This window comes from Callorhinus ursinus, unplaced genomic scaffold (assembly GCF_003265705.2).
Source record: "Callorhinus ursinus isolate GAN/ISIS: 27379988/994484 unplaced genomic scaffold, GSC_fseal_2.0 scaffold15, whole genome shotgun sequence".
Taxonomy (NCBI): Eukaryota; Metazoa; Chordata; class Mammalia; order Carnivora; family Otariidae; genus Callorhinus; species Callorhinus ursinus.
The window spans coordinates 29,132,524-29,155,924 of NW_027397077.1; the positions used below are offsets into that span (position 1 = coordinate 29,132,524).

General features: G+C 36.2%; 1 protein-coding gene across 4 annotated transcripts in view; it reads right to left on the reverse strand.

Moving 5' to 3' along the window:
- The window catches only part of CNTN3 (contactin 3), a 330,225-nt gene that overhangs the window by 28,211 nt on the left and 278,613 nt on the right, over nt 1–23,401 (reverse strand). For 2 of the 4 annotated variants that reach the window (XM_073901774.1, XM_025885407.2), the window contains exons 14-19: nt 7,804–7,921; nt 6,843–7,001; nt 6,594–6,743; nt 5,052–5,122; nt 3,826–4,060; nt 1,460–1,575 (exon numbers count right to left, since the gene is read on the reverse strand). In XM_073901774.1, coding sequence (XP_073757875.1) covers nt 1,460–1,575; nt 3,826–4,060; nt 5,052–5,122; nt 6,594–6,743; nt 6,843–7,001; nt 7,804–7,921 — 849 coding nt within the window. The remainder of the gene's footprint in view (nt 1–1,459; nt 1,576–3,825; nt 4,061–5,051; nt 5,123–6,593; nt 6,744–6,842; nt 7,002–7,803; nt 7,922–23,401) is intronic. The other 2 variants (XM_073901775.1, XM_073901776.1) reach the window with 2 other exon arrangements.

The following is a 23,401-nucleotide window of genomic DNA, read 5'->3' on the forward strand; positions in this document are numbered from 1 at the left end:
GCTCAGTTCATGATCTCAGGGTCCTGAGATGGAGCCCCACATTGGGCTCTGTGCTCAGCGGGGAGTCTGCTTGAGGATTCTCTTTCTCCCTCTCCCTTTGCCCCTCCCCCTACTCTCTCTCTAGGAAATAAATACATAAATCTTAAAAAAAAAAAAGACTTTTACTTTTTATCTTGCCAGTTCTTAGTTCAACTGCTTCCAGTTCTAACTGCTCTCTAATAAACATGGGGCCGAGTCAGAACAGTTCTCAATATTCAAGGCCATCTGTGACCTGGCTCTCCTGTGTCTACCTGCAGTCATCCTCCTACAGGAACCTTCTTCAGCAGGTAGGTCTCTACTCCTTCTACTCCTCCAACATGCCATGCTTAAACTAGGATTTTCCATTTTCTCTGTTTGCTTACTTTTCCTTTAAAGTCCCATTAAGCCTATGAAAACTTTCAAGATTGCTCATCCGTCTCGACCATTCAAACATTTCCTATGTCACCTATTCTGATCTTCATTACATTTGGTCCTGTGCCACCCTGTTTCAGATCTCTCATCTTATTTCTCCAAACAGAGTTCTCTGAAGGCAAGAATTAGGTCACAGACTGAAGGCAAGAATTAAGTTATAGACAGGTATCTTCTCAAGAGCCTAAAAGAGAATCACACAATGTAATGAGGCCACCAAGAAAGTGAGACAAAGAGCTGGAGGAAAGTGATTTCCTGTTGGCATAAATATCCTTTGAACTTAAATATTATAGGTCAATCTCACTTTTATTTTTCAGTCAATCCATCTAAAAGATTTGGTCCATCTGATATATGATTTCCTTCCATTTTACTGCTTTCTCTTTTCTTTTTTTAAAATTTCATTTATTCAGTTGAGACACAGAGATACAGAGAGAGAGAGAGCACTGAGCAGGGGGACAGGCAGGGGGAGAGGGAACAGACTCCCCACTGAGCGAGGAGCCTGATGTGGGCCTCGATCCCAGGACCGGGATCATGACCGAGCCGAAGGCAGATGCTTAACCATCTGAGCCACCCAGGTGCCCCCTTTTCTTTGTTTTTTAATTAAACACTTATTTAATTAAACACTTATTAAATAAATAATAAAAATCAAGAGAATCAAATAAAAAAATCAAGAGAATCTCAAGCAGACTCCATGCCAAGCATGGAGTCCAACGTGGGGCTTGATCCCACAACCCTAAGATCACGACCCAACCTGAAACCAAGAGTCCGAAGTCCACCTGACTGTGCCACTCAGGCACTCCACTGTTTTTTCTTTTCTATCCCAAGTTATTTTCATTCAGCTTGTTAAGTTAAACTCAATAACCACTGATAATTACATGGGACCTGTGCTGGTAAAATTTCAACAAAAGTCAGACTTTAGTTTAGATGTCATTGTTAAAAAGAATTTTAAATGAAAGGAGACAAGGTACCATGGCAACATACATACAGTCTAATTAGTTTTAAAAGAAATTACCTCATAGCCAAGTAAATGTCCATTGCTTAACTTCCAAGGAATGGTATTCCATGACACTTCAATTTCTGAGGAAGATAGGCTATTTGCAGACACTTGAGACGGAGCTATTGTAGGCTCTGTTTGGCAAAAGAAAGTAAAATACAATTATTATTTTGGTAGTTAATTTAAAAATCTATTGAAGCTCTTATTTTCAAAAAAGCATTTTAACATATTTGAAAATCTAAAAAAATAGTTTATCAAAACATGTGAAAACATAAACCATGTCTTGATTTATTTCCATGCCTTAGGAGTAGATGGGCTTCTCCTTGCTAAACAGCTAAAGAAAGCTCTTCTTTCCTCTGCTGCACTTTTTTCTTAGTATCTTTTCTTCCCTTCTTTTCCTCTGTTCTCTCCACCAGGTCCTTATTTCTCTCCTCTTCATCCCACATCTCATGCTTGGGCACTCCAATGCCCATAAACACTGCCTATTTATTTGTTTGTTTGTTTGTTTGTTTAATTTTATATTGCTAAACAAAGTCATGCTCTACAGACTTCATTTATTCAATAAGCATTTAGTTAGTGCCTTCTGTATCCAAGGCCCATAAGGGGGGCACACTTCAATGAGATGGAGCAACTTCCAGGAGTTTACTGTTTTGAAGGAGTAGACAGACATGCACAGAACTTATTACACAACAAATATCCCTTTGTAATAAACAACTCTTAGCTTGAGGGACTGACAGTGATTCTCCTCTCTCAGGGGCACAGCTCTGAGCAGGGACTTCCCCTCCAATAAGCATTTCTGTGTTAAATGATCCCCCTTTTGGGCCGTGCTGATTGACAGTGAGGCAGAGTCTTGGGCCAAGGAAGGGCCTATTAGATTTTCTCTCCTGAGAATTCGAAACTTGGTTTGGATAGATGAGGAGTACTTGAGGCCAGTCCTGGCACCCTAGAGAGGCAGATAGTTTCTGAGGTCCCAGAGCTTTTCTTATTAATGATCTTTATGAGGTATGCTGTTTAAATCTCCCTTTGATTCAGTAAGTCCTAGTATATTTCCAAAAAATCCTTCACTTTTGCATAGATAAGTCAAATCTCTTTCTGATGTCTGGAACAGAAAGACCTTTACTTAACTCATCAGTGGTGGCAAGAATAGTTAATAGGAGGAGGAAAGTGCAGGGGGAGAGAGGGTAAAAGCCTGTGGTTGTCTCTCCCTCCAACCTCCAGCCCTCCCAGTCCCAGATGCACAGGGTAGGTGGTGTCTAAAAACTCCCTGGTTAACTGCCATCCTTCCTCAGACCCGTGCCCTTGTAATGAAAATCCTTGGCTACTACCGGAAATGGTGTCTGGCTATGAATATGAAGGCTCTTTTTTTGCAAAGGTTTTTATACCAGTTTATTTTTCTCTCAGAACTCCGTAGAAAAAAAGAGGATAAGAATAGTGTCTGGGGTAATAAAAAATTGAGTCATCTTATTATTTTAGACATGACAAGTGTGGATGACTTTCTGAAATTTACTACAAGGTCTTAGGGTAGAGAAGACACTTGAAATCACATTTCATGAGTTCAGAATGGTTAAGAGCCAAGGCTTTGGGTTAAAATACTTGCTTGGTAAGTCTGTATGGAGCTTGGCAATGTCTTTCATTAAACTTCCATTTTCTTATGTATAAATGGGCCATAATAATAGTACCCACATGTAATTCCTCCTTAGAAAATCCAAATGAGATAAAATCTGGTGATGGTAAGCATTCAACACGTTAGCTCTTGCCATTCTTATTAAGTAGAACCCCATGTGATAGCCAATATTCAGCTGCCTTTGTCCTATAAAATGGCAATTTCATATGATTCTCCTAGTAATCATATTTTTTAAAGAGATACCATAGTTGGGGCAGGTGTAAAAGAAAGGCAGAGAGATGGCATGGGTCCACAGTGGAGTATGTCTGAATGTATGCTGGCTGGAACTGGCATATCACATCGTTAAGCTGTACATGGCACACCTCTTCATGTCATACTTCTGGTCTTCCTCTCCATTCTGCTAACGTTCTATTCTCAGGTCATAGGAAACACCGTAAGAATTGAGATTAGGGCATTTCCAAGAGAATAGCTTCATCTTATCCCCAAAAGAAGAAGCCTGTGCTATGCCCTGCTTCCCAAGCTGGAATTCAGAACGTATTCCTCATCTACAGATTGTAACCAAGAGTTACATCCTCTGGCTAGCTACTGAGTCTTGTACTTCAAGTTGGCATGGTTGATGTTTATTACCTGGACTGTGAATCTGTGACTTCAGTCATTATAAGAAATTTATCTGAAGTCAAAAAGAACTTCCAGATCAGTTTTGGAAGCATTAGTGGCTTATTAGGTTGGAATAGATACACAATCCACATGGTCTCTATACCTTCTTCAGCAGAGAACACTGTTGTCACCGGGCTAAATGGTCCTTCACCTTTGTTATTATAAACACCCACTTTAACTTCATACAGTGAAAATGGCATGATGCTTTCATTCCTAAAGACATATCTTGGGGTATCAGGAGATGTGACCACTGTCTGGATCCAGTTGGTAACTCCAAGAGGGCGGAAGGCAACAACATAACCAAAACCTTCACCGTTCTGTAGTTCTTCGGGAACTGGCTACAAAGGCAAGACATATTAAATCACCCTTACACATGAGGGCAAGGCAAAAATAAATAGAGCTCTAATCCTTAGTCTTTTGCAAAACCCATCAAATAACAATCAACATAGTATTAAGAAGTTATATTTAAAAAGGAGAAAAAAGGCCAGTGGCAAGTCAGCTGCTTTTAAAGAGACATATGCCACTCTTTCATAGCCATCCAGATAACTAACTGGAATTTTCTAAAGTTATTCAGATTTTTTGAGCATCCTGTAGCCGCTATCTGAGTTATATATCATAATATATACTTTTAGCTGAATATACCTCATCTCTTGAGTCAAATAAAAATCATCTAACCCCTAATGTTGGCTTTATGGAAAGAAATTACCCATTGATCTGATGATTAAGTACAAAGGAGTAAAACTATAAAAAAAAGAAAGTAAAAACAATGTATTAAGGTCAAAGCTGTATTTAGATCATGTCAAAAATTCCTACTGCACTCCATCATGATCTCTTAACTTTCTATTTTTCCAACAACATCTTCAAATAACACAGCCAATTCTCATGCTTTCTGACTGTAAATGTGTTAATTACAATTTTTTCTAATTACAACATAAAGCAAGAGCTGACAGCGTGGCCAGGAAGCAAGCACCTGCTGGAATCAGTGGGTGTGCATCATCAGCGGGGTTACAGCTGCATGGAAAGCCATGAGGACAGCTTGAGAGCAAACAGCCAGGACCTGACTCTCACCCCTATGTTTACCAGCCAAATGACCCTGAGCAAATTATTTAATATTCTCTAAGCCTTAGTGTTTTCATCTGTAAAATGTTGCAAGAGTGAAACTGAAAAAAAAACAAAACAAACCAAAAAAAAACAGTGCTAGAAAAAATGATTAGCATAGAGTGAGCTACTAGTACTACTACCACCACCAATAACACTACCAGCACCACGCAGGAGGCCATGATGGGAAGAGCAAACCCCGCAGGGGGAGGGTGCTGTCGAGACACTTACATCCCAAGTTATCACCAGCTCAGACCGGCTTCCACCTCCTCCACTGACTTCTGAAGGAGGCACTTCCGGAACTGTGTAGGTCAGACAGACAGAGATAAAACCCTATTTGCATTTGGTAACATTTATCTGAAAGAAGATTCAATGTTGCTTATTTCTAATGTTTGAAGTAATTTGATCACTGGCACATCATACACGTGTGTGTGTGTGTGTGTGTGTGTGTGTGCCTGTATCTGGATTATGTGAAACATGCGTGCTATATATATATATACATATATATCTTTGATGAGCTCATCAAATAATTTATATTTGCATGAAATTATCATAGACTCACAATATCTCAAACAGTAAGAAAAAATGACTCAGTATAGAGGTCAATACAACAAGGGAAAGTGATTCACTGGGGATGATGGGAAATGAATCCAGCACGAACATTCCACAGTAGAGATATAACTGCCGTACCGACATTGGCTTTACCTAAAAAAATGATCTAGACTCAATTCCTCAAATCTTGTTATGAGGTATTCTTTATAAACCTCACATGGGCATCAGATGCCTTGCTTATACTGAGAACTTTATGCTTAGTCATTTCTATGACACAACTACAATAGAAGTCTTTGTTCCCAGCTGTATCCACCATATCTAGGAAGTGCTGAGCACACAGTAGATACTCCATAAATATGTGCTGTATGAATAAATAAATGGACTACAAAGATTGGCATGGTTCCCCTATTTCTCACAATTCCTGCCATAAATATCACATGCATTGTCCTGAGTAAAAAAGCATCATTAAAATTACTGAAATGTATTCCATGACTTCTGTTTTGGCTCAGTTCTTAAAGTAACACACTAGCTATATACTTCAAACATCATTTTAATTAATATTAATCAATCTTACAGATTCTGAAAAGGAACGTCTATAGATCCTCTCAGATGCCTCAGTAATGTGACATTATGTACACTTTCTAAGTTTCAGTTTCAATGTTAGGATATTTTTAGAATTGTAAAAACAGTCTTAAAGGTAGTATTAATAGTTGCCTGAAACATAAAATTTTAACAATGATTCTCTCTTAATCTAATAGTTGAGGGGTCAAAATATTCCTAATCATCAGTCGCTTGAGCTCATTCATGGAGCTTGGTGGTGAAATGAGATTTCCTGGCAGCAGAACTCCCAAATGTAATTATCCTACCAATTTGTCAATGCTTGTTATAAATGAAAACAGCACTTCCCCTGTTAACAGGGTGACTATGTCAGATAGTAATTATAACCTTAAGTGACAAAAACATATTCACTCAACATGCACTAATGAACGCTGATGATGGACTGAACTTCTGGAAATGTCGCATTACATCAGAATCACTTACACGAGTGTCTTTTGACAAATGCCATATGGCCAGTTCTGCCATTAGGTAGGTCAGAAAACTGCAACAATGGATTATTGAGGTTAATCCCCTGTTGGCCTGGAGACCAAGATCGAGAGAAATGGAAGTACACACCCAGGGAAACCTACTAACCCATTTTACTCAGAAAACAAAAACACTAACCTGCCTCTTCAGTTCTTACTTTTTCTGAGGGTAAACTGGGTTCTCCACCTCCGATTTTGTTACTGGCTACAACCCGAAATTCGTATTCCACCCATGGATTTAACTCGACTACAGTAGCTGTGTGTGTTTTCCCATCAATGACCTCAGGCACTAAAAAGGAATATATCAGAGAAGTAACAGTCTGCAGGTCTTAGCACTGACTTAAAATCCATTTATATGTACTGATGGTATTTGACTCTTCCCCTTTACCTGTTGTGGCAGTCTGCCAACCCACGGAGAAAGGTGTCCTCGCCTGGACAGAATAGGATATAACTGGGCTATGGTTATCTGTACCTTCTTTCCAAGAGAGTTGGGCTGTGGTATCTGTAATTTCATCTACCTTCACATTTTCTGGTGGTCCAGGTGAACCTAAGGAAGGCAAAAATGCAAACGGTGGGCAGCAATTCTGTAAATATCATCTTCTACCCAAGTGAAGAATGTCACATGATCACTGTAATACTGACAACTGATCGTAATTTCAAAAAAACTTAGGGAAAAAGGGCATTTCCCTAGCAATAAAACTACCACGTTTTCTTTTTGACATTTCTGCTGTTAGATATTCAATCTGGATGAGAGTCAGTAATTTCAACATCATAGTAATCTAGGGTTGCAAATGATGCCCACTTTTTGAGGGTTTCTGCACCCTTCCAAATACAACATCGTTTACTTTTGGCATGATGCCTTTTCCTTTAATCTACCGGTACAACTCTGTAGTTCCCAGTTTTCTATCTAGAACTGTTTTAGTCTATCACGCACTCTGGTCATTTTTCAGCTCAGTAGCAAATCAGTACCTTGGACAGTAACTCAGATTGGCAAATTCTCTCAGGCATTCTGGATGATCCTGGTTTTGTGTACACACTACACATATACACACTATCACTATTCTCTTTCATATTAAACACTATCGCTGCATTAATGACATGCTCAAAAATACATCAGCTTGGCAGCAGCTGTGAAATACTTATTACAGTGAGAGCTATTCGAAGGACAAATTCTTATCAACATAGTCTCTGGTCTGTTTGGAGGGGGGCATCAAATCAATAATATAACTCACATGCTCACATGTGGTCTGACGGTTTTTCCTCCAGTAAGGAATGATCAGTGAAGATGTACGATTATTAAAAAACAAAAACAAAACAAAACAAAAAACCACTGAGGCATTAATGTCTACCTCTTACGATGAGGTCGGCAGCAGACGAAACACTGTCCACCCCCGTCTGCACCATACACACATATTTTCCACTGTGTTTCAGCTGAATGTTTCTGATCATTAAATCACCAGATGAACTCTGTTGGAAAAAACAGGTAATGAGAACACTGTCATTTTGAAAAAGGAAGAATCTTGAAGGCTGTAGCCAACATCATTGGGATGAAACCCATATTTAGAGAGAAGACCAAGGAGGTTCACGACTGTAGATTGCTACGGTGGATAAAAACAAGTTAAAAACCATATGTGCTTGCACACATAGATTGCTGTAGCTAAATAAACGAAAAGCTTTCCCCTGGGCATTTATGGCTTCAAAAATAAATAAGGGCAGAGATTATGGTCTCTTTACTTCCACTAGGGTGACACTTCTTTTTGTATCCACTGCTCAGCACTGGTTCAACTCTTCTCTCTGGTTCTAACCTGTATGCAATTATCTGCCTGAAAAGAGGAGGGAAGCATTTAGGTATCTGGTGGGAGATAAATATACAGGACAAGAAGATCACCATGGTTGAAACACTTTTCTGAACACACTGATGCTTCAAAAGCCTAAAGCTGTTTAATTCTTTCACTGCAGAATTTAGGAACAGTCAGTATGAACCCCTCAAATAAGAAGAAATTACAACACTTTAAACCCTAAAAGTAACAGCTGTCCATAAAGACATTTGCTGGCACCCTCTAGCATCAATTAATGGAGCAAATGTATTTCTAAAAGCTCAACTTCAAATGGTCCACATTTTAAAAGAATATAAAATCATGTTCATAAAATTATTTACTGCAGGCCAGTTCCATGCATTAGTAAAAATATGGATGAAAATAAAATGATTTGGGAAGCAAAGCTCTTTGAAAATGATCACTGACTGAAACACCTCTAAATGGTACACAAGAGGAAGCAATAGTGTTTATCTTATTAATTAAAAACATAGTTTTATTCTTGGGTTCTCCTAGTATTTTTTGAAAGATGGATTCTACTATCCGGCTTTTAGGTAATTTCCTAAGATCTCCTACAGGGTAATTCCTTAAATATTGCTTCCTAGGCTTTGGATTCTGAATGGGCTATATATTCTCTGTTGGTCAGATTGTGTGGCTTTTGCCTGAATGTCTTGAGTACTGGGAGAAAGCATATGGGAGGTGATTGATGGCTGTAATTAAATGATAATCCAAAAACTGTTAAGTTTGCACATTTTACTTTCATCAAGTTGAACTTTTTTCTTTCCCTCCCTCTCTTTTCTCCTCAGGGTTATTTAGAAATTTATCCCCAGGACGAAACTTTCAATGCTTGCTGACCTTTAGAAACTCTTCCGGTTTTATGAGTTCCATATACTCACAGGAGGTTGATTATCATTTCTATAGAAATCTCTTATTTTCAGGGAAGTAAGAACTGTTACTATTAAATTCCATCAAGGCATTGGGTGAGTTATAATTCTTCCCTAGGTTTATTTGCTTATTTTGAAAGCAGTTCGGTAAAAGAAAATTGGAACTGGATTTTCTTTATGTCCTTAGACACATAAATACATCTTTTAGGCACACTGGCTGGTTATATTTGTTGAAAGAATAAGGAAGAGACAGATACTGGATGTGTCATTTCCTTTCACTTATGGTATGGGTGGGTGAAGAGAGGAAAAAACTTAGATCATATCAAAACTAAACCACCTTCCTGAAGAAATATAGTTAGGCTCACCATTAGGGGAAATATAATTTTTAATTATCTATTTACAATGTAGAGTGAAAGAAGGAAGCAATTAAGTAAGACATGTAGACAGTAGGAACCACTGATTTTTTTTCAGCACTAACATGAAGTTGAGTAGATTAATACATAAATGGAAAATAAAATTTAGCAAAATTTAGAAAGGATGCTTTCTTTGTCTCTTTCAATAAAACATATTTGTATTGTTCCTCTTCAAATGCTTCTTCTTTCTTACTGTATCTATTCTTTTAATGGGTCAGTATACAGAGTTAAGATTCACCTTAACAAAAGTTCACTGAGTGCTTGCCATGTTAGGTTCACTCCAGGATAGAGAAGTATCTAATATATGGTCTCTGCCCTCTAGAATATAAGTAAACCCAAGTCAGGGTAACAGATATATACATGTGAAGCAAGCTATTTTTATAAGTTTTGAAAGCTTATTTAATGAAGGTTAAATAAATTTGCATGGCACAGACCATTTGTAGATAACTTCAGAATAAATGAGAAAATTTCAAGTCCTGCTGAGGATGTGGAGCAACTGGAACTTGTTATACTAACAGGAGTATAGATTAGTAGGAGAATTCTGGAAAACTATTTAGACGTATCCACTAAGGCAGGACATATGTATAATCTATGACCCAGCAATTCCACTATTTATACACCCTACAGAGATGTATGTATATTCTCACCAAAGACATTTACAAGAATATTTGTAGAAGCGCTACCCATAATAGCTAAAAAAGAAACAAACTAATCACTGTCACAATGAAGTAGATGAATTACTGGAACACTCATTTAAGGAAATATTATTAGACCATGCAAATGAACTAATGGTAACTATAGGTCAACATGGCTGCCTCAAATTCAAAGATGTGAACTGGATAGCAAAGAGCACATTACAGTAATCTATTGTATCACAAGCATGGATTATGGTTGCCTTTCAAAGGATGGGTAGTACTATGATGAAACACCATGAGGACTTCTGGGATAAAGGTCATGTTGTTTCCTGATTTCGGTGCTGGATACTTGAGTGTGTTCAATTTGTAAATATTCATTGAGTCATACACTTATGATCTGTGCATCTTTTGGGTAGAATATAATGGTTCTTAAAATGCAGTTATTGTTACATACAGCTATATGTTTAAATGTTCCACATTAAATAGGACCACAAGCTAGTATTATAATCAAATAACATAATTATAATTCTAAACTCCAAATTCTTTCACACGAATGAAACATTTACTACTAATAATTTAAGTAATTATGCTATTAATTAGAATATCCTATTTCTTATCAAGATGTAACTGAATATTTCAGACATTAAAAAAAGATAAAAAAGGAAAGGAATTCCCAAGGTAAGTTTCATTTATATTCCCATCCCCATCAATTTTTCATTGTTAACGGTTACAGTATAGTTAATTGCTGATTAACTGTGATAAAGGCAAGAGAAGAGGTGTATCAGAAAAACACAAGTAAAATTAGTATACTGTAACTCAGTAAAGCTGAAAAAATTTGTCAAAATGTGGTAAAGCAGTAATCAATAGATTATTTCTCAACAGGTTTATCAATAAAATTGCATCCATTATTTAGATATATTTAGATTCAAATAAAACATTTTTAGGAACACTATTAATTCTTTGAATAACAAATAGATTGTAGATTGTTATCTATTAATTTAATTTGTTAGTATTTCTTTGTATTGTTTTCCTAAACTCTCCTCCTCCCCCTCTGCCCCCTTCCTTCAATACAGAGTATCAGAACTGGGCAGAGGTAGAGTCAAAGCTTCATTTTTTTTTTTTTTTGACATCTCCCATCCCTATTTACCTTAATATCTCCCTCTCAAAGGACAACAGTGCAATTTCCAGTCTTTTCCTTTTCAATGCCACTGATCAGAGATTTACTCAGAAATGGAGCTTTTAGTAGTGGGACAGGCCTATTCTGATGGCTTACACTGGAGTTTAAGAAGCAGGAGACATTTCCCTAAGCTACACGAATTTCAGATCTTTGTGAAATGTCCTATCTTTTAAAAATAAGATAATTCATTTAAAACTACCTCTTAAGCATCCACCTGTACTTTAGTCTCTGGGGATACAATGGTGAAAAAAACAACAGTCCATATGTTCATGGAGTTTACAGTTGAAAGACAGATTAATCATATGACTACAACAAATCAATGTAAAATTATACTGTAATAATGCAAGTTTAAAGTACATAGAGCAATCTATGATTTTCTGGAGTTTTGGTGAACTGATAGTTGAGCTGAGATTTGCAACATGAATACAAGCTATCTAAAAAAAGAGGGTTATAAAAATGGTTTATATTAGGGCACTTAAACATACAAAGACCCTAAGGCAGGTGAGAACGTAGTCTATTTGGGAGTATGAGGGGAGAGAGGATATCAAGATTAATCCACAAATTGCTCATTTGTCCCCAGAAAACTTAAACTTCATTGCAGATCATTTCAGGTTCATATTTACACCTTGATGACAGTAAAATTTTGAGTTTTTTTCTACTTAAAAAAATTTTAAAGCTTCGCTAGATTTACTTGATCATCCAATTATTTGTTCATCTAATCATATAGATGTCTCCTAGAAAAAAATTCCATTTCCAGAACATGTTACAGGTATAAACAGTAAATGGATTTATAATCCAAATCATCTTTGAAATAAATGCTAAGGGAAAATTCAGTGTGCATGAAATGAAATAGAAGAGGAGCTTATTAACTTTTTCCCCACATTTTCTTAGATGATGATGCTAATGGAATTTCTGACATAATTTAAAAACCGCTCTGCCCCGAAAAAAAAACGAAAACAACTAAACAGTACATGATGTGATAACCCATGCCAGGTGAAAATAAATAAGCAGATAGATCATTAATAATTATAGGTAGGCTGAAAGTACACTGTGCTATCTACCATATGCTAAAAATCAAGGGATAAAATAAACCTTAGAACTCAGGAAACTTCTCGAATGGTGCAAATGTAGCATAAACTTGCAGTATAACAAATTATCAGCAAAAAACGAATTCCCTAGTAAGCTCTCTCAATGTAAATGCTGCTGCTAGGCTGCCAAGAAGCATAATTTTCCAGTTTAAGGGGGGAAAATGCCTTTGATGGCTATTCGGGAGGCGAGGTTGAATAGGTGGTCTTCCTCCTTTTCGTCACTTTTTACACAGCCTGTTACTGCATAGATTCTAATATTAATCATTCATCCCATCGCTGGGTTGCCTTCCAAATCCTGACACGGCATGTAAATCATACGCAGGTGCCTTGAAAACAGTCAAACCTGCTGGTACCTTCTGGAACCTGGGTGGTGTTTTCCTCCATGAAGGTCCCTGAAGGAATTGCTGGTAGACGTGTATTTCTGACCAACCAAATTAAAACTTGCCCCCCACCAACCCAAAACAGCTGCAGCAAGGTCACTATCCATTACAAATACGCACTGTTCATACAAGGAATAGAAATAATTAGCAGCCACGGAAACATGGAAAAAAGGTCCTAATACTAAACAGTCCTAGTTTTGTTGACTAACAGCTTCATCTGAAATTGTCCAAAGCTTGCTTGTCTGAACAGGTGATGTTTAAAGGCAGGTAATATGGAGTCTGGTAATATCAAAATTTGCTCAATATTCTTTGATACCAGTAAACTGGAATAATTGCTCCATTACTGGATTGAGAATGCCAGCTTGATCCATCAGAACTATTTTTGGAAGAGTGACACATAAAAAATGATAAAAAACTCAGTCAAAGGCACTTCAGGCATATTTCAGGTTGTGTCCAATACCTGTTTTCTGTAAAGGGATCAGCTTTTCTATTGCAACATCAAGTTCATTATTAACAACATGGGACTTTTTTTTTTTCTGGGTGGTGGTGTGTTGATGGAGTATCTAACTAAGCATTTGTGCCATCAGGATGCCTCATCTTTGTTCTCACAGTAATTTTAACTCAGTGTATTCTAGTGATTTCATTCATTAGAGTTATACCTCCACAGTTGTGTTTTGCTATATCTTAGTACAAAGGCTCTTTATTTTTTTCTTAAAATTATAAACTTTCTTAGACTTCTATTTACATGGAAATTGATATGGAAAATGTATGTCTTCATCTTAAATGGAAAACCGCTGACCAAAATAATAGTTACCTGCCAAAATGAAAACAATGAGTAGAAAACAGTGCAAAGGAACACTGTCCAAAATAATGTAAATGGACATTAGCTGGACAAGTTCAAAGTGTCTGAGACTGAGACCTTTGCTCTCTTAGTTAAAAGGGGATTAGCTACTATTTAGAGAACCATTAGTGACAAACTGAACATCATATTGAACCATTCTCCTTGATTTAACCTAAATGATTGAAACAAAATTAAAAATAGAATAGATCTCTTATTCTACCTTACTTAGTATTGCCTATGGGTATGTGGTCTGTGCTTTGCAAAACATGGGGCTACCCAGTTCACTACACCCAGCAGTTCTCAGTGTAGGCTGGACAATAAATTCACATGAATAGTCTTAAAAAAAAATACTGGAAATGCCTAGGCCATATCACAGAACAATTAAATCAGAACAGACTAGGAAATGGAGACCCTCTACCTGATTCTAATGAGTAGTCAGGGTCAACAATTGTGATACCTCCTGAGATAGTCCATTCTTCATCTTTACTTCTTTTATAAATGAAAGGCTCTAAATAATCACTCACATCTTTTCCTAACCCTAAAATTCTGCAATAACTGCACAAGAAAATCATTAAGTTAGGCTGTTTACTGATGGGCTCATAAGCTGAGAAGAGCAATCCTATACATATTTTAATCACAGAGTACGGGTGAGAAAGCCAGTATTTGAAACAGGTACTGCAGGTCAATTGCAAGGCACATTTTCTTGTAATTAGACTGCCTTGGTATGTTCACCATAATTAAAAACAACAACAACAAAACCCAAAAGACACTGAGATAATTCAACATGCTGATAAATTTCTATAGATTCATACAGCAACTTACTGTTAGTCAACATGAATTACTCTAGGATTTCTCTGGATTTATGGGACAATTCTTTTTTTTTTTGTGACTTAGGACAAGGCCTCTCTCCTTTTTTTAAAAAATTTTTTATTGTTGTTAATCACCATACATTACCTCATTAGTTTTTGATGTAGTGTTCCATGATTCATTGTTTGTGTATAACACCCAGTGCTCCATGCAGAGCATGCCCTCTTTAATCCCATCACCAGGCTAACCCATCCCCCCACCCCCCTCCCCTCTAGAACCCTCTTTGTTTTTCAGAATCCATCGTCTCTCATGGTTCGTTTCCCCCTCCGATTTCTCCCCCTTCATTCTTCTTATGGGACAATTCTGACACAGAATGAAAGTATTTCAAGTCATGAGAGACTACCCTGAGTAACAATTTAACTCATGGATCAGATCTCTCTCTCTTTTTAAATCCTTCTATTACAAGCTGAAAATTTAGTTAAGAGGATATTTGTCCCTTATAGAATGAAAAGACTAGTATATAAGAATAGGAATCCATTCATACACAGGAATAAAAAGTCATTGTTTCATGGAAACTTGACCAAGCTGTGCCAAATGTCTTATGTTTACTTGTAGTTCCAATTACTATTGCTGTGTAATAAATTACCCAAAAGTTAGTGGCTTAAAATAACAATGATCATTTATTCTACTCTGGATTGTGTGATTTGAGCAGAGATCAGTGTGGAAAGTTCATCTCTGTTATAAATCTCATCAGCTGGGGTGGCTGACAGGGGACTGGAAAGCCCATTTACATGACTGGCAAGTTGAGGTGGGCTGCTGGCTGGGAATTCAGCCATACCTGTGGGCTGGGGACTTTAGTTCCTCTTGAGGTAGACCTCTCCACAGTGTGCTTGGGCTTCCTCATATTATGGTGTCTGGATTCCAAGAGAAATTGTGCTGATGGAACAAGATAGAAATGCATGCATTTTTACGAACTAGCCTTAGCAATCACATAGCATCACTCCTGCTGTTTTTTATTGCTCAAGGCAGTCATAAAGGACTAGGTTTCAAGGTGGGAGGCATAGATTTCCCCACTCAGTGGGGAGGAGTGTCAAAGTCATTCTGAAAGAAGAGCATGTTGAATAGGGATGTTGTTAGAGCTATCATTGCAAACATGGTTGGCTACACTCCCCCAGAAATCTCTGTACCTACAATACTGCCTCTTTTTTGGGCAGCTGACCTATATGCATTATATATAAAATGGTTCCTTCATCCTCTGTCTTTTCCTTGGGTTCCTCCCATCAGGAGATCTGAGGGAAAGAGAACAGTAAGTTTGGGGTATTTGTTCACCAAAATTTATTCTTGCAAGGTTGTTTTGAGTGGCTATACCCAGGACCCAAAATAGGTTAAAAACAACAAAACAACAACAACAACAACAACAACAACAACAACAACCCTTGCCTGGACACCCTTCCTTTCATGTCAGTAGCCTCTGTGAGTCAGGAAAAGGACTCCTAAGCAGTCAGAGAGAATAAAATTATACCTTCTTCCAGAAGAAGTGCTCTGAAAGAAATCTCACTGTGTTTATTACAACAGCAGACCAATGTATTCCATCAGTTTTCCTGATACTTCAGAAGTGTAGGTTTTCATCTCAAAGTCTTACTGAAGAAGATTAAGAAAAAAGACTAGGTTTAATGTCAAATATGACTATTGTTAGACTATTTTTTTTGGTAAAGAGTATGATCTAAAATTTTAGAGTCAGTATAAGAAAAACTAAAAAATCAGAGTGTTTACTGTAATTTAAAAAAATACCTAAAATTTCTGATTTTTGTCCAAAATTTTAAACTGCCCCAAAGGAACCATTTATTCTTTACTTTCTTATTTAGGTTCAGATCAATTAAATGGTATAATTAAATATTATGTTTTGCAAAATAGAATGATTTTCTTTCTGAAATTGGGACATAAAATCTAAGCCAACATGAACAATTACAACTCAATAATAAAAAGGCAAATAATCCAATTAAAAATGGACCAGTCACCCTGACTTCTGGTTTTTAGGCAGTGTATGAGCAGCTTGACATCACAGTCTGTTTTAAAAGCAAGTAAAAAGTTGAATGAACTGAAAAATCAACAACTCATTTTAGATCTGGCATGAAATGAGGTTAGAGAAAATCACTGCCTCCAACTGGAAAAAAAACAACAGGTAAATACAGAGAATCCTAATTTGCTGGAGTAGAAACCTATGAATGAGCAGAAACTTGCTCAGGAGCCAGTAGTGGGGGTAGAGAAACCTGAGCTGTAATTGATGAATTGCTGGAGGGTCAGTGTGGGCAAGCCTGAGAGTTATAACTCCAGGGAACCCAATCGTAGGGGGTTCCCCACATTTCTGTGAATTGTTCCTCCAGGAGCTCTTTGAGGTCCTCACAGTGAATACTGGGGAAAAATCCCCCCATGTATCTGGCAGGGGAAGAGAACAGGAACCATTTACTATGTTGAAATAAGCCAAAGCATTCTGTTCTTAACAAGGCTTGCTTTCAGGAGAAACTATTTTACCAGAGCCTAACCTGCTGGGGTTTTTATCAGAGACAAACACCTCTTCTGGGGGAAGAGAAATACCCAAATCTAGCTCCCTCTCACCTTCAACATGGGGAACAGAAACAGACAACTTCAAGCCCTCTGGACATCTCATCAAATGGGGGAGGGGAAGAAACCCGGGTGAAGTTCACAGTACAGGAGAACAGGCTCACCAAAAGAATGAGACCTAATCAGGATTATGGAATGCTTTCCCTCCTCCACACCTTACACTACATTAGTAGTGGCCAATTTCCTGCCTTTCTTTTCTCCTAGTGCACCACCTGCCTTTCAACAAAAAATGACAAGGCACATCAAAAGGCAAAAAACACACTTTGAGGAGATTTAATAAGCATCAGAATAGGCACCAAGTATGGCAGGAATGTTGGAATTGTCAGACCAAGAATTCAAAAGAACTACAATTAATATGCTAAGGGATTTAATGGAAAAAGCAGGCAATATGCAAAATAGATGGACAATGAAAACAGAAAAAGGGAAATTCTAAGAAACAATAAAAAAGAAATGCTAGAGATAAAAAACATTGTGACAGAAATGAAAAATGGTTTTGATGGGATCATTAATAGACTAGACATGGCTGAGAACACAATCTCTGAGCTTGAAGATATGAAAATCAAATCTTCTAATACTGAAAATAAAGGAGAAAAAGGCTGAAAAAAAATAATAAAATATTCCAGAACTGTAGGATAACTACAAAAGGCATAATACACACTTAATGGGGATATCAGAAGGAAAAAGGAAGAGAAAGGGAGAAGAAGTAATATTTGAAGCAAAAATGACTTAGAATTTCCCCAAATTAATGTTAGATACCAGACCACAGATCCAATAGCTCACAGAAAATCAAGCAGGATAAATGCCATAAAAATTACACGTAGGCATATTCAAACCTCAAAGAAATCAGAGAATCTTGAAAAAAGCCCAAGAAGAAAACACTTTACCTATAGAGGAAGGAAAATAAGAGTTATATCCAATGTCTCCTCAGAAATGAAGCAAGCAAGAAATCATATGGAATGAAATACTTAGTGTTGAGAGAAGAAACCCACCAACATAGAATTCAGTACCCTGAAAAGTAAAAGGAAAAATATACACTTTCTCAGGCAATAAAAAATATTAAGGAAATTTGTTGCTGGTAACCTGCTTTACAAGACATGTTAAAAGAAGTCCTACATAGGGAAGGAAAATGATAGAGGTCAGGAACTTAGATTTTCATAGAGAAAGGAGAGAGAGTGGAGTCATATAAAATGCTCAATTAAAACAACAAAAGACAGAGAAAATGTGGAAGGTAAAAACAGAAACAAAGAACAAGGGCAACAAATAGAAAGTAGAAGAAATATGATAGATATTAATCCAACTATATTAATAAACTGTTTAAATGTCAATGGTCTAAATACACCAAGTAAAAGATGGAGACTGTCAGAGTGAATTAAAAAACAAGAACCAACTAAATCTTGTCTATAAGAAACCCACTTAAATATAAAGACACATATAGATTAAAAGTAAATGGGTGGAAAAAAATATACCATGCTAACACTAATAATAAAAAGAGTGGGAGTAGCTCTAGATATAAAATTTTTAAAGATTTATTTATTTGAGAAAGACCGAGAGAAAGAACGTGAGTGGGGGAAGAAGCAGAGGGAAATGAGGAGAGGGAATCCTCAAGCAGACTCCCCACTGAGTGGGGTCCCAGGACCCCAAGATCATGACCTGAGCTGAAATCAAGAGTTGGTTGCTTAACTGACTGAGCTGCCTAGGCACCCTGGGAGCAGCTATATTAATTTCAAACAGAGTTGACTTTAAAATAAGAAAAGTTACCAAAGACAAAGAAAGGCATTACCTAATGATAAAGTGGCCAATATTCCAAGACATAACAACTATTAATGTATATATACTTAACAACAAGGAACCAAAATACATAAAGGAAAAAAACAGATAAAATTTTAAGGAGAAATAGATGAATCTGCTATTATAGCTGAAGAACTTAAAACCCATCTATCAAAATGGACAGATCCAATAAGTATAAATACAGTAAGAACATAGTTGAACTGAAGAGCACTATCAGTCAACTGGATACAATTGATATCTATAGACTCCTTCATTCAACAACAGCAGATTATACATTCTATTCAAGCTCACATAAAACATTTACCAAGAAAGACCCCACTATAGGCCATAAAATACACCTTAACAAATCTGAAGGGAAAGATATCCTACAATGTCTTCTCTCAGACCACAATGGAATTAAACTAGAAATTGGTAACAGAAAGATAGATGAAGATAGCTGGAAAATCCCCAAATACTTGATATTAAACAGCATACTTCTAAATAACACATAGGTCAAAGAAAACATCTTAAGAGAAATTTAGAAATATTTTGAACTAAATATAAATGAAAATATAATTTATCAAAATTTGTGGGATATAGAGACAGCAATGCTTAGGGGGAAATTTCCAGCATTAAATGCATGTATTAGAAAGGAAGAAAGATATAAAATCAAAATCTAAGTTTCCATCTTACGGAACTATTTAAAAAAGAGAGACATATCAAAAGTAAGCAGATGAAATGAGATAATAAGATTAGAAATCAATGAAATTTGAAACAGGAAATCAATAGAGAAAAATCAATGAAACCAGAAACTGATGATTTGAAAAGATCAATAAAATCGATCAACCTCTGGTCACGCTAATTAAGAAAAGAAAGAGAAAACACAAATTACAAAATGAAAGAAGAGGTACCACTATGGATTCTACAACATTAAAGGGCTAGCAAAGGGATACCATGAATAATTCTGTGTCAACCAATATGATTACCTAGATGAAATGGGCCAAATCTCTGAAAGTCATATTCTGCCAAAACACATATAAGAACTATACTATTAAAGAAATTTAATTAATAATTAATAACTCTCCCAAATAGAAAGCAAAAGACCCAGATGGGTTCACTGGCAAATTCTACCATACATTTAAGGAAGAAATTATACCAATTCTCTATAATCTCTTACAAGAGAAAAAGCTAAGGGAATATGTCCCAACTTATTTCATGAGGCCAGCATTACCCTAATTAATACTGAAATCAGATGAAGACATTGTAAGAAAACTATAGACTAATATCTCTCTTGAACATAGACATAAAAATCTACAACAAAGTATTAGCAAATCAATTCCAATAATGTATAAAAATTTATACAACACAACCAAGTGGGGTTTATCCCAGTTTTGTATGGCTGGTTCAATATTTGAAAATCATTTATTTAATGTAATCCACTATATGAAGAATCTAATAAAGAATCATCTTTGGAAAATGTCTGTTCATGTCTTCTACCCATTTTTAATTGGGTTATTCACTTTTTGGGTGTTCAATTTTATAAGTTCTTTATATATTTTGGAATCTAAGCTTTTATTGGATATGCCATTTGCAAATATCTTCTCCCATCCCATAAGTTGCCTTTTAACTTTGCTGACTTTTTTCCTTCACTGTGCACAAGTTTTTTATTAGAGAACAAACTGATAGTTACCAGAAGGGAGGGTGGTGGAGGGATGGGTTAGATAGGTGATAGGGATTAAGGAGGGCACTTGTGATGAGAACCGGTTGATGTATGGAAGTGTTGAATCACTATATTGTACACCTGAAACTAATATTACACTGTATGTTAACTAACTGGAATTTAAATAAAAACTTAAAAAGAGAAAAAGAAGGACCATAACATCACTTTTGCCATATTCAACTGGTGACACAAACCAGTTTTGGTACAGTAGGGAAAAAAAAAAAGAAAAAAAATCACATGATCATATCAATAGATGCAGAAAAAGCATCTGACAAGAAAGAAAGAAAGAAAGAAAAAGAAAGAAAGAAAGAAAGAAAGAAAGAAAGAAAGAAAGAAAGAAAAGAAAGAAAGAGAGAAAGAAAGGCCTATTCATGATGAGAACTCTCAGCAAACAAAGAATGGAGAAAATTCCTCAACTTGATAGAAAACATCTACAAAATACCTACAATTAACATCATAATTAATGGTCAGAAACTTAAAAATTTCCTGCTAACATCAAGAACAAGGCAAGGATGTTCTTTTTCATCACTACTCTTAACACTACTAGAAATCCTAGTAATTCAATAAGACAGCAAAAAAAAAAAAAAAAAAAAGGAAATAAAGGGTATACACATTGGGAAGAAAGAGATAAAACCACCTTTTTTCTCAGATGATATTATTATCTATGTAGAAAATCTGAAAGAAATCAACAGAACAAAATGCCTGGAAGTAAGAAGCAATTACAGCAATGTTGTAGGATACAAGGTTAATATAGAAAAGTCAGCTTCTCCCCTATATAACAGTAATGAACAAGTTAATTTGAAATTAAAACACATTACTATTTGTACAGCATTCAAAAAATGAAATATTAAGATATAAATCTAACAAAATACATATAAGAACTATATGAAGAAAACTATAAAACTCTGATGAAAGATATCAAAAAAGAACTAAATAAATGGATAGATATTCTATGTTCATGGATAGGAACATTCAATATTGTGAATGTCAGTTTTTCCCTGCTTGATGTATAGAATAAATGCAATCCCAATAAAAAAAATTCCCAGCAAATTAGTGTATGGATATTGAAAAAGTGAATCTAAAGTTTACATGAAGAGGCAGAAGACCCAGAAGAGCCAATTCAATATTGAAGGAGAATTAAATTGGAGGATTGACACTACCCAACTCAAGACTTACTAACAGTAGGGGTGGATTCAAGAGTGGAATCCCATTATGCACTAAGCTAACAACTGATGCCCCTTCCCCAGGGAAAAAAGTCATCTCCTAAGTGGAGTGATGCAATTTTATTGAAAGTTGTGGGGAAACAAGGTGAAATTCACAGCAAAATCTTCCCAAAGTTTTCTTTAAATATCTGCATCTCCCCCAAAGTTTTACTCCCCATGACACATCCCCCAATTTTTTTATAACACACTCTCCAAAGAACAGTCATTTCAAAGTTTTCTCCATATCCCTCCTCAAATTCCCACAGCTTGTATATCCCATTCAATCCAGGAAAATTTACGAAAACTCTTAGGAAAAGAAGAATATTGTTTTTTTGACTATGTGAACATGAAAACTTTTATGAATGATAATAAACAAAGTTAGTAGGAAAGTGACATACTGAAAGAAGATATTCCCAGTGAATTAAACTAAGATATAATCAATAGCTTGAATACATAAGGATGTATTGTAAATCCGTAAAACCAAGTTCTGAATTCCAACAGGAGAAATGAATAAAGGATACAGATTTGCAATTTATGGAAGAAGTCTGTCATACCGTAAGACAGGAAATGACCAGTACATACTCTGAGTTTATGTCTGTGTGAAGAATTTTCTGCTGTGACCTCAGGAAAACACTGTCTAATGGACACATGACATAGATGAGATGAAAATCTGATACATGAAAATGTCAATTTCACTGCTTCGTCTCTGACCAAAATAAAATACATCTTTTTTGGCTAATGGTTGTCTTGAAGCAGTTTGTGTTTTGTTTTTGTAATTTTTGAAAGTCATTCTCTATTGACAGATTAAAAAAATGTTTTGGGGGGGCACCTGGGTGGCTCAGTTGGTTAAGCCTCTGCCTTTGGCTCAAGTCATGATCCTGGGGTCCTGGAATTGAGCCCTGTGTAGGGCTCCCTGCTTACTGGGAAGTCTGCTTCTCTCTCTGCCCCTCCCCATGCTTATGCTTGCTCTCTCTCTCTCTGAAATAAGTAAATAAAATCTTTAAAAAATGTTTTTGAATATTCTTCTATATAATAATCCAGATAGGTGGACTTTTGTCAATTTTTCTAGCTAGAAATAAAAAGGTAATTTTTTCTTTTTCCTGCAGAAGTAATCTTCCATTTCATAAAAGTAAATATTAAGCCCCCAACTGTCTTGATTTGGGGGAGCCAGTTATAATTTTAAGTATTTCTTTAATATCTAAAATGGTAATAAGCAAATGGAGAGTTTCTCAATCTCATTATTGATCTGAGAAATGAGAAGTTGGTGATAATGAGATCACTTTTCAACCATCTGTTTGGCAAAAATGTTTTATAAAAATGAAGAGAAAAAAACATTCTGCTGACAGGAACATAAATTGCTGCACCTTTTTTTTTAAGCTTTTAATTTTTTTTATTATGTTATGTTAATCACCATACATTACATCATTAGTTTTTGATGTAGTGTTCCATGATTCATTGTTTGCGTATAACACCCAGTGCTCCATTCAGTACGTGCCCTCTTTAATACCCATCACCAGGCTAACCCATCCTCCCACCCCCGTCCCCTCTAGAACCCTCAGTTTGTTTCTCAGAGTCCATAGTCTCTCATGGTTCGTCT